This window comes from Amblyomma maculatum, chromosome 4, assembly GCF_055883805.1.
Source record: "Amblyomma maculatum isolate TAMU_Amacu chromosome 4, ASM5588380v1, whole genome shotgun sequence".
NCBI lineage: Eukaryota > Metazoa > Arthropoda > Arachnida > Ixodida > Ixodidae > Amblyomma > Amblyomma maculatum.
Window position 1 is genome coordinate 139,959,871 of NC_139347.1, and position 12,372 is coordinate 139,972,242.

Below are 12,372 nucleotides of genomic sequence, written 5' to 3' on the forward strand. Positions count from 1 at the left end.
CTTGCTTCGCATGCCTAGACATTTTCGCAGTGTGGATCGTATAGCAGAAATGTGCACTGAAGAACGATTTTCTCAAAAAGAGATGCGCAGCGCGGAGGGCACAGCCAGCGCCATCTAGTGGCACAGCTGCAAGGTTGCGGGGCAGAGAAAACGTGACACGAACGAAAACGACATAAAAAAACATACAAATTCACTGAATCTGATCCTTTCTCCCTAAAAAAGGTGCTATTTATGAAGTTGATGGCAAATTTAAGAGGTATTAGGCTTGCAGACAAAATAACTATTATTTCCTCTCGTCAAGAGCAGACACTATTTTTCATCGCGGATGCGGAGAGCGCGAACAAGAGCTGTAATTTTGGCAGTGCTGCACTTGATGTATTAAACAGAGTATAATAATAAGCTTGTAGCCATCGTGGTCTGGCCGCAGAGGAAGATGACGGCCTAAGCATGCCTGCCAAGCACGCGCATAGATTTTCGTGGCCACTGAACTGAATGCCAGCAGTTCGCTGTCCCATTCCCGCCTGGCTCAGTGGGCCCTGCCAAATATATTTGTGGAGACATTACAACAACTGTGTCTGTGATTCATCTCCACAAATTTGGTGACCCGCACTTCTCCAGCCCATCAAAAAAATTTCAAACTGGATTCCTCTATGTGCTAGTCTCATTTTCTCAATGGTAGATGGCATCTGAGAGCCCCGACATCTGGGACGATATATACAAGGCCATTTTTAGCTTGAAAGCACTACCTTGCGGGGCAAAACAACAAACAAAAAAGGAAAGAGATATGTGAGAACTCTCAACCTTTGACATTTCCAGAAAATCTCTTGGAGTGAATTCACACCAGAAATTTCTTGTGGGAAGTGTGCATGGAACCTCTTAGGCATTGCCACAGCCAATCAACCTATGTTATGTTTAACTGCCACTCTCTAGTGCAGTGCATTGCATATCGTCCTCTTCATCAACCTTCATCTGTGTATAATGGATCCAAATGTGCAGCTATCGCACTGCCCTCTTGAGGTGCGTTAAGCGGCCCCAAAATAAATTTCATAGTGCACCATCACTAAGGTCCCCAGTCACCTATCTGGCCAATCTTTGCCTAAAGCCCGACCTAGAAACCCTAGCTTCGAACTGAAAGCGAACTAAACCTTTTTTGCTCGCCCACATACCGTATTTTCACTATTCTAAGCATCACCCTAACTTCATATAAAAAATTTTGGAAAAAGGTCTGAATCTAAGCACCCCCTTCTTTTGCGAGCGAAATAGTGTGGACAAGGCTGCCAGTGTGCTTGCTCACTTAGTAGAGCCGTATTTGTTGGAGACTCGAGGTGCGACATGATCTCCAGCTTCTTGCATTTTAATGTTCCGATACATGACACCTGCCAGCGCAGGACGGCAAAAGCCGGCTGAAAGTGATCCCAATTACTCTACCAGCGTGTTGTCACGTGGACCTAGAATCAGCGGCTACTCGGCAGACCTCAGCAGGTTTTGCAGGTTTTGTTTGGTATCACCTGTTTGGCAACGAAAGTCAGAAAGAATCTGAACACAACTATCAAAGCCTGAAATTCAAGTACACTTAACTGACTTAACTGAGTCTGGGAAAGATGTTCACAAACTAAATTGCTATTTCTTGCACCCATCTTCTCACGATATTAGGATGAAAGCGGGAGATGAAGGGGGTTAGGGAAGGAATTTAGGTTGTTCTTTGAAATCAAGCCCCCCCCCACTTTGAACATCGCGATAATAAAAAAAAAGGGGCTTAGAATCAAGTAAATTGGGTACTTCGCATTTGTCCAACAAGCTAAGTAGGCCGCATTTTTTTTTAACCGGATGCGCCTGTGCCGTCTGTGCAGGTGGATGTTACAGCGAGGCGGACATAATGCACAGGACAAAGCTTGGTGACTGCATAATTAGTAATTGCCATAAAAACCCGCATATAATAAGGACCTACATAAATACAAGGTGTAATTTTGGGATAGTGAGAACGAAAAAACAAAAAACGCGTTCGTCAACACATAATGCAAACGAAGAAAGTCCAATAAAAGTATTTATTTACACTACGCTTGACGGTTTCTCCGCGAAGCGCATGTGCTTGAGCGTCCAATGTCACCCTGCACTAGGCATCGCGAATAATGCCACACACTATCATGTGCCAGTGTGGCTGAAGAAGCCTGTCAGTGCGAGGAAATCGAAACAGCCAACCGATGCCACCACTAGATAGCACCTTCTCTTGCTGGAAGCCTGATGCTGATAGCGCTGAATAATAACCAGACCGGGTATATCACTTCAGACTGAAATTTGTTTGGATTCACATATAATATGAGGCGGAAATCTGTCAGGATAAAATAGAGAAAAGAAACCTCGTGTTAAATGCAGATTTTTACGGTATTAGGTTCATGCAAATGTTCAAAATTTAGAATATGAAACGAATATGTTTGTTATTCGATAAAAAATATATATATATTGGCAATCTGTTTTTCTGAATATTTGAAATTTATCAGATACAAGAATTTTCAAATACTCATGCACTGCCAAATATTTTAAAGTCTTTGAATATACTAAACTCTGGTTAATTTCGCCTGCCAGGGGGCATAAAAAATTTCCAAATTAAATGAAAGTTCGAACTATCAAATTGGCCTGAAAAAGCTGCTGAAAACCGTTTGCATTGGTGTGAGCACGACTTTCATTCTGCTATGATAGGCTTTAATTGGCTTACCTAGTTATTTACTTCAAGAGATTCCATTTATTTCGCCAATCATCCGTCATCTCAGTGTACCACCTTCATACAATGTTTGTGAGAAATGCTTTACATTTTCTTGTGCCGAGCTTGTGTAGCACTTGCATTTGCTATTTCATTTCCACTGGTTTCAACATAGCCTGGAGGAAATTTTAATGTTTTGTTCTTGTGATGTGGCTATTGCAGGTTGTGAGCAATACTTCTGACTAAGGGTCCAGCTCCATTTCTCGAATGGAGTGCCGTGGGCAAGCTCAGTGATTCAATGTAGATTATTCTGTTTTTTATATTATTACTTGTTATTTTGCATACACCTAAGCATATGGCACAACATTCAGCAGTGAGAACTGGTGCAGCACAGTTAGGCCCAGTATTCAGTGGCATGCATTGGCAGCATGTGACCCCGAATTGCTGTCAGCACCCAATTGGACATGTGGTGAAAGTAGTCCTGTGACCAGCTGCCGCGACTGCTGATGAACAGTCGCTTGCTATTTATGGGGCCTGCTGCATCCACATGCTAAGCAGGGTGGTGGCTGTGCGGCCTATCAGGACTTTAATACGCTCATAAGCACAATTAGGGAGGGAACTAGTATTTCCCTCAGAGAAATGAGCTGGGCTTTGAGAATGGCTGAAAAGCAGGTTCCAACAAACTAAGAGTTCAGAAAAGAAAGTTCAAATTAACGATATCATACCACATACTGCAACTTACCAATGTGCAACTCTTGAAGACCGGCACCGTACAAAATGACGTCATAGGTCGACACTTATCTGGTCCACCGATTTAGGACGTGCTCTGTGAGGTGCCTTCACGGAGTAAAATGTTCAGCTCTTCGAGAATGACAATATCACAGAAATTAAATTCCTAGTCCCTTCGCTGTTGTCTCTGTGCTGGTGGGGAGAGGGGGGGGGGGAGGGGAATAAAAAAGATGCCTTACCTCCTCAGGCTTCAGCCGCTGGTCAAGCCCTCGTGTTGTTTCCTCGTCCTTGATAGACATGGCAGCAAAGATGGGCACAAATGGCCCACAGTGGCTCAGGTGCGAGTAGTACGACATGTATGAAGCAAATGAAGCGTCACATTTTGGCTGATGGCAAGTGAAGCGCCTCACAGTCATGCCGGCAAGCCGCAGTGCTGACCGCATCTCCTCTAGGCTGAGGGGCCGCTCGTCGTTCACCCGTGCCTGCGCAAAAGGCACAACAAAAGGATGTGCAAGAGACACAACAACAATATCAATGACCAATTTTATGAAAAATCATAATGACATCTGTCAGTTCAACATGACACTGAGAGGTCCTCCATCCAATTAATACTCCCAGTAAAAATAAATTTTGCAGCAGGTTGAGAAAGTTGGCTTTAAAGCTTTTCCTGCCAGTACATTCAAAATGGTGAAGCCACACTAAGTAAGAATTGTTACCACCTTTTTGTATGTGCACGCACCGAGTTGGGTTTTATGGAACACAGTTAAAACCAAGGCAATAATGTACCAAGAACAAGGCTAAAATGTATGTTGTGATGAAGGGAATGAAATGTGTCAAAAGCCATAGTTTGTTTACAAACTGTCCTTGCTTTATAGGAGGCCAAAAACACATGGCATGTCCACAACTGCATTTCTCCTAAGAGTAAGCTGAGGGCAGAAAGGAATAGTCAGTTAGCGGAATTTCATGATGAATAAGTGACAGTTCTTTTTTAGTTTTGAGCAAGTAATTATAATATGGTTGACTGAAAGCAACTAGCCACATGCTTCAAAGGTAGATTTGTTTCATTTCATTAGTAAATAATGCACAAATCATTGTGTCAAAGGCGCAAAAAAGAAGAAGAAACTGCATAGGATCACTCCCATGAGACGTTTCTGATGTGTGCACAAATTCCATTCTTCTAAATTGGGTTTTACTAGCGATAATTTGTTATTTACTTGACTATTCCACGTAGACTGCCATTAGTCCTTTAGTTCTCCCTGAACTAACTTCATGCAGTCTCAATGGGGCATGTTCCTTTCTTGCTGCGAGCTTGATCAACGCGCATGTCCACTCTCTCATTGGTGAAAATCCTTACATGGCTTAGGACCCAGCAGAATATTAACACGGTCATGTTAAAGGCGGCCGCATTCTTCTGAAAACCTGCTGCTGGTGTTCAGAGTGAAAGATCACAAACATGCCGCTGGCATGTGGCAGTTACAGATGGGAATCAAACCTTCTGCGACCCTTAGATCCTAAGTCGGAAAACACGCAATACAATCCGTCGTCACTCCATTGCAAGAATTTTTTAGCTCCACCAATAGAGCTATAGTGAACTAGAATTGTAGTTACAGTGCTCTAGAATATTCTACAGCACCATGCTAGAGCTAACGGCAAGAGACACGCCGTGATGTTCTTACTGCACGCAACACCTTGGCATGCTGTCAAAAAACACACTGGACTAGGACGGCGCAAAACGGAGGGAGCATTAACGACTGGTGTTTTCTTTCCTTTTTTTTTTTTCCAAGTTCTCAGTGGCAAAAATGGGAGGTGAGCTCTTATGCAAGTGAATATGGTACATACGTGAAGCCTGAGAAAAAGGTGGTTGCTGTGCTCCAGGTAGCCATGCAGGCATGGTCGATGCGGACATACGGCTAATCTAGTTCAGCATAATACAACAGCGTCCCCATTAAAGTTCTTAGATTAGCTGATCTAGAGACTCTATTAACTGGCTCCTGTCTTCGTTCGCAAACAAGGAATGATGATGATACAAGTGGCGACATGTGGCGGTGGCTTTGAGTACTTGGCACTGTGCTCGCTCTTTGCGCACGCAGAGAAAAATTATGCGTTCGCGTCCACTTTCTATCACTCATTATATGCTCCTGATATACAAAATAACACCCAGTGCCCTTATTGGCACTATAATTGCTAGAATTTCTTTCTTATTTCCTGATTTCGTATTTTACAAGCTCCCAGCAGTGTTCCACTAACCTGTTACTTCATTTAGGCAGTTAAAACATAGCAACCTCGACGTAACGAAATTTCCGATTTAGAAAAATTTTCGGCTGCAAGTAGGACTTCGTTATATTGAGGTCGACTGTAATATCTCCAAGTAATAAAGTGACAGTACTTCCAGAGTGCCATCCTGTAAGTACAATGAGCAAATCAATGTAGATTGTACTGTTCTTGATGTTCTCATTCATTATCTTTTTCCCCATTACTGCTGCACATCAAATGTAAGAAGCAGTTTCTGAATCATCAGTGTAAAGCTGCCTAGTTATCGTATTTCTCTTTCAGTGTCAGATGTTTTTCCATCATATGTTCTGACTGGGGTTTATCTTTTGTTAACTGTGTAAGAGCGAGATCACAGACTGGCAGAAAGCTGAACCATGGGGGTGGCAGGGGATTAAGGCTTTGGGCAAAACTAGGCCCTTTATAAGAAATTCAGCATGCTTCTATAAACCGGGGCTTATTGGTGGATATTATATTCATATGAGACAAGTTGTGATGACTGGAAAATAAAGGTGGTGTTTTCGTGACCTCATCCAGAAAATTTAGGCATGTGACTGCAGTCTGTCTATCATTCGCTTCCCCATAAAGAGGGGATGTGTGAACACCCCTTATGAGAGGTGCAGTCCAGTTTATGTACTGGGTACAACCTCTTTATTTATGACAGCTTCACTGAGCCACACGCTATGCACCCATAATCAAAGCAACACAATTTAGCGGCCATAGGCGGAAACTGCGTGCGGATCGATATACAGGAATGATTTACACCTTATTAATAAAAAAAAATGCCACCAAAATTTGGTGTCTATAGTCCTTTAAGACAATGCATTCTGTCACTGAGCTCGCTGATCTTTCTTTGCAAGTGAAGTCATTGCCCGAAACATCATCTCACTCGCACAGCCACCTTATTGGCTAGAAAAATAAAGATCAAGTTCAAAGCTCATAGTTTTGATACGACTGCAAAGATCCAGTGAGGATAGCAGCATATGTTTGACACGCTTCAAGAAGACATTAAAGACACCTTGAAGCAGTGGCAGGAATGTTTGGCTACCGCCCCCCCCCCCATATTATTTGAGTTTTGGTCTTTTCGCACACAGCACAAAAAAAGCATTAGGTTCAAAGCTCTAGACTCCAAGAAAATAAATCTACATGGCTCTGAAAATCAGGCATAGTGACGACCTCATCACACAGCATATCCCAACCTTCCTGCATGGCACAAAAAGCCCTCTCTGCAATGTGCCTGAATAGCGGAGTGAGTGTTCATGCACTTTTCACACTTTATCATAATTTATTTTATACGAGGGTCGTTTGATAAGTGTGGTAAAAAGCAATTAATGATAGCAAGCTTTCTCAAAACAACATTTATTTTATTTTTAAACATAGTCCGCTCCCAGCTCTACACACTTCTTCCAGTGGTGCTCCAATTTTTTCATACTCTCAGGAAAAAAAGATGGCTCGAGGCCCTTGCACGACTGAGATGACCTCTTCATCTGAAAAAAATTCCTTTCCACCCAGCCATTTCTTTAAGTTTGTGAAGGGGAAAAAGTCGCATGGGGCCAAATCTGTATAAAAGGGTGGATGAGGCACAACCTGGAAGCCTAACTCGTGCAATTTTGCCACGAGGGAGCATTGCCTTGGTGAAAGAGGAGTTTTTTTTTTCATGCTAGCCCAGGTTGTTTAGTGTGCAATTCTGTTTTCAGTTGATCCAGGAGTGTTGCATAGTATTTTCTTGTTATCGTTTTGCTGTTTTACAAGTAGTCAATAAAGATTATTCTTCTCGAATCCCAAAAGCCAGTTGCCATCTCCTTTCCGGCAGAACAAACAGTCTTTGTCTCTTTTAGAGCCCCTTCATCTGGCCCAGTCCATTGCTTTGACTGCTGCTTGGACTCTGGAGTGTAACGATGCACCCAAGTCTCGTCAACTGTCACAAATCAATGCCAAAAGTTTTGAGGATTGCGATCAAGCATCGATAAACTTTGCTTCGAGATGTCGGTCCTCATGCACATTTGGTCGACCATCAGCAGTCGCAGCACACAACGTGCACAAAGCTTCTTCAATGCAATTTTTCGTAAAAATGTAGTGACCTTTCTCTGCTGAGATGCCTACAACTTCACCGATCTCATGTACCTTCACTCGGCAGTTTTCCACCACGATTCCATGAATTTTCGATACCATTTCTGGTGTGGTGACTTCTACTGGATGCCCAGGACGTGCTTCATTTTGCAGCCGTCCACTGTTTTAAATAAAAATGTTTAATCACTGCTCGAAATTTGCCTTTCTCCATTTTCGCAGGAATCACCGCACACTCAGTGCCAATGGCTCTCGGATGCTTACTAACTGTCGGTATAAGCCTAGACATGTTTCGACGCCCTAAGAAGGGTGCTTCTTGCGTGCCACCTAGAAGAAAACAGAATTGTAGCGCCATCTCTTGTATTTTTACCTCACTTATCAAATGACCCTCGTATTAGCATGTTACTATGAGTTTCAAAACAAGACAGCTGGCCCTACACGAGTATTGGGTAAAAGGTGACAAGTGCCCGCAACCACACTGTTCCACTTGCTATATTTCACTATGCAGGTTGTGGTGAGAGACGAGGTAGTCTCTGCGAAAGCATTGAGTCTGACGGTCGAACACTGGTTTTATCGTCCACACATTCAACTGAGGAATGAAGACACTCACCAGGTTGTAGTGGGCTTCAAGAAGGTGCTTGGTCACTGCATCCTTGCATGTAAACGACTCGTGGCACGAGGAGCACACCAGTGGGGTCTGCAAACAGAGCATTAGCAATCAGTACTTAAGCAAGAGGTATGCTGCAAGATGAAAACAGTTACAGGTATATTTCACGAACTGCAATTGCCACATATTTTCTCCGAAATGCTACTTTGCTACACTCAGCATAAAATGGTTATAGCAGCATGCATTACACCACTGTAATAGAGGAACAGTGGAGTTGGGTGTAGTTCATGGTTAAATAATAGAAATCAGAGCACACAGATTAAGGCTAAGAAATATAGATTCCCAGGCGCTGTGTGGACACACGCGCCTAAGATGAGTATTTTGATGATACGGAAGGAATAAACTGCAGCCAAGCAACTGCATCTGCGTCCTCGTACAACTGTTGCTCTCCGAAATAAGAATTAAACGCTACCTGGCTGCTGCAAGTTATCAGGTGTAGCTGCCTATCTGCGACAACAATCTCTCACAAATTGCACAAATTTTTGTGAAGTTAGCTGCAAAACAGCACAGCAAGATACTGCAGCAGAGGACTGTTTAACGGAAAAGCAATAGTAATGAAAAGATAGGATGCAAGAAAATGGCCATCTTGCAATGTGTGCCCCACTGAAAGCAAAAAGTAAAGAAGGAACATGTTCACATTGTTGTTAGCAGTCAGTGTGCTACTGTTACAGCAGCTGATGCGCCTATAATGGCAGCAACAGTATGGAACAAATCGATCTTTCAGAAGAAGAAAATAAGAGCTGCAGTAGAAAGGATGCCTTGGGATTCAAATGAAGATAGAAAAACTATATTGTTTTTACTTTTTTAACGATATATAATCAGTTCAAGCAAATTTTGCCAAAAAAAACTTTCTTTCTGATGCCTCATCTATTTCTTCTCTACTTTTGCAGAGTGCTGAGCAGAGTGCTGAGCTATGCGGCGCATGCCTTGCAAGATACATATAAAAAAGGCCTTGCAAATGACTAAATATGGAGGAACAACCCCTATAAATCATCTGCTATGCATTGTTCACCATTTCAAATTCAAGATTTTTTTTTTTCCCAACATTAGGCATGCTGTGTGGCCACTCCACCCTCAGCTAGGCATTTGGTACTAAGCTGGCTCTTCCATACAAAAGTGCAGCCTCGGAGAAGAAACCGGTGCCCAAGCAGCCCAGACCACCATCCACATGTAGATTTATCTCAGCTGTGCAAGTAAAAAAGACAGGAACAATGTCTCCAAGATAACATAACGCTGATCATGTAGCACACCTGCTCATCAAGAACTTCTCTGCAAAATTAAAAAAAAAAAAAAACTGTGAGGGGTTGCAAAGAAGGGTTGCAGTTAAAGAGCATGTAAACAACCCTTTTGCACCTGCAGTCCCTTTCTAACGTTTTAAGTAAAGCTTCTGACCATGGGCTACAGTACTAGCTGGCTGCAAGGTAAAAACAGCAGGGATGACAACAAGCCATGGTACTGCTGGGTTGGTCTGGGGTTAGAATGCAAGCTCGTCTAAAGATGACAACTCGTTCATATAAAATAAGCCTCCAATAATTGAAACTGCCCGCATACTTCCCTGGCTGCCATGCCCAATGCAACCAAATTTAAGAGAGTAGCCAGTAGTCATGTTTTCATTGCTCATTTCCCTTATATGGCTTTGTTAACAAACACGAACATAACTGGCACAGTGCTCAGCTTCTCTACAAAATAATTTACCGGAATATGTGTCAGTAGTCTATCAGGCCAAACTGTTTGCCAATGACAAACAGGCCCATAGGCAAACAGGCCCATCTCCTACATCCAGGTTTGCTAGGGTACAATACCATACAATACACCACATACCATAACACCACATACCATATAACACCATACCATACTACGCTATGGTATGTAAATAAAACTACACCAGGAATGCGTTTTTTTCTTCCCTTTAAAAACATGTGCACATTACAATCGAACAAAATATGATATGGTGAGTGGGGTTCAACGTCCCGAAGCCACATCTACTGTGAGAGATGCCATAGTGGAGGGTTTACGTAATTTTTAGCCACCCAGGATTCTTTAATGTGCACTGACATCCATCCAAAATGCACCGGGGCTGTGTGTTTCGTCTTCACTGAAACATGGCCACCATGGCCAGGATCAAGCCTGTATCCTCAGACTCTACAGTCATGTTTCCCAAATACACAGCTACTGCAATGAGGCTGCTACGCCCAAGCTTATATAATTGGAGAACCAGACACAGCTTGGTCCAAATACACGTTCAGTCTGCCATAGAGGCCGACTGGTTGTAGACGCTATGTGCTATGTGTTATGCCAGGCACCTGGATGTTTCAGTTGTTTGCGCTGCCAATGTTTTTAACCCGCTGACAACACCGTTTGGAAGAGTTCTCCAAGTAAAATTGCCTCTGGACACTGCGTCAGTTACTCTGACACTGACGAGGCGTCAAGACAAACTTTCTTTTTAAACAGTGCTGTTTCTGTGTTCCCAGACTGGCAAGCACAAAGTGGATGACAATTTAACAACAGTGAATATTACTAGAACAACAAACCAGAGTCTAGACTAGTGAAGGCTGGCAGCCTACTAAACCTGTACTCTTCCTCAAGCATCTAAGTATACCATTATTAACTGTTAAATGAGATAAATACAGTCGTCCCCAGAATAATTAAGCACACTTTGCATCTGCACTCTGGCATCCTTGCATTGAATACAGGAAATAATTAAGTGAAAACATATGAAACGCATTTTATTCCACAAATTTCAAAAGCGAGTTCGATTTTTGCTAGGTGATCCTCTGAGAAGGGGCTGCACGCTGAAGTGTACTTAGTATTAATCTGGCTATGACTTTACATTGATAATATCTACACAAAGGCATTAGAAAAAACTTTTCTGCTAGATGGTATGGTAGTTGCAAGGGAGACCCTAATGCCAGATCTACTTAAGACCTGTTTGGAACACTAGCAGTAATTCTTCATCTCCCATTTATACTCACAATATAGGCAGTGTTACTTAATAGCGCACACTTCTCCAAGCTCTCAGCAGACCAGAGAAAATACTATGTAAAAATGAATGTGGAAAGGTGGCACTGTTACATGTTCCAGCATGCACCCTGCCACCTCTATATGTGGCAGCCTCACTGTCCAGAAGAAGCACTAATCATCCTGAGAGGCTGCAGCTGGCAGGTGCTTTTGAACATCCAGAGCACAGTGGCTTATGAAGTGAACTGAAATGACCAAAATTGAATTCTCCTATCTCTTGAGTGCACTGACATCGTACAGCACATGGATGCCTTTCCATTTCACCTCCATCAAAGGCGAAACGGACAGGGGTCCACGTGCTGTGCGATGTCAGTGCACGATAAATATCCCCAGGTGGTTGAAATTCCTCCATAGCTACTAGGGCTCCTCTTTCTCTCTACCCACTTTCAATCCCTAATTCCTCCTTTCATTTATGGCACAGTTCAGGTGTCCACAGAACAAGTGTGACAGATATTGCACCTTTCCTTGAACCAATTATTATTATTATTATTATTATTATTATTATTATTACCTATTCATTACCAGCTGCTGCATTGCTTTTCCCTTGGTTTATCAGTCTTTGTGCATTAAACTAGAGCTAAAAGTGAAAACTATGAGCCAATTGTAGTTGATCTTCCTTGACCAGAAAAGTCAATAAGATTCTCCCACATCTCATTTCAACATTTCCCACCCTACTGAAGCTCCATTTATTATAATATAACTTATCTGCCATTTTGGGCCATTAACCTCAGAATCTGGCTGGATTTAGTTTCCTCTCAGCATGGAAGCATACTCTCCAGCAGCCTGCAAGTATATGCCCCATAAGTGTGGAATTTGTTTCTCTGGAATTTACCAACTTCGTTGCTACATCTCAAGTGTCCAAAATACATCATCTCTGAAAACTATTATGCAAAAATAACCGAATAACCTCTACCCATTCAAGATG

The 12,372-nt window shown here is 42.6% G+C and overlaps 1 protein-coding gene across 4 annotated transcripts in view; it reads right to left on the bottom strand.

Moving 5' to 3' along the window:
* Window positions 1–12,372, bottom strand: part of LOC146193178 (uncharacterized) — a 199,060-nt gene that overhangs the window by 78,483 nt on the left and 108,205 nt on the right. For all 4 annotated transcript variants that reach the window (XM_084602596.1, XM_084602594.1, XM_084602595.1 and 1 more), the window contains 2 exons: window positions 8,373–8,459; window positions 3,667–3,909 (listed from right to left, as the gene is read on the bottom strand). In XM_084602596.1, the coding sequence (XP_084458722.1) occupies window positions 3,667–3,909; window positions 8,373–8,459 (330 nt within the window). The remainder of the gene's footprint in view (window positions 1–3,666; window positions 3,910–8,372; window positions 8,460–12,372) is intronic.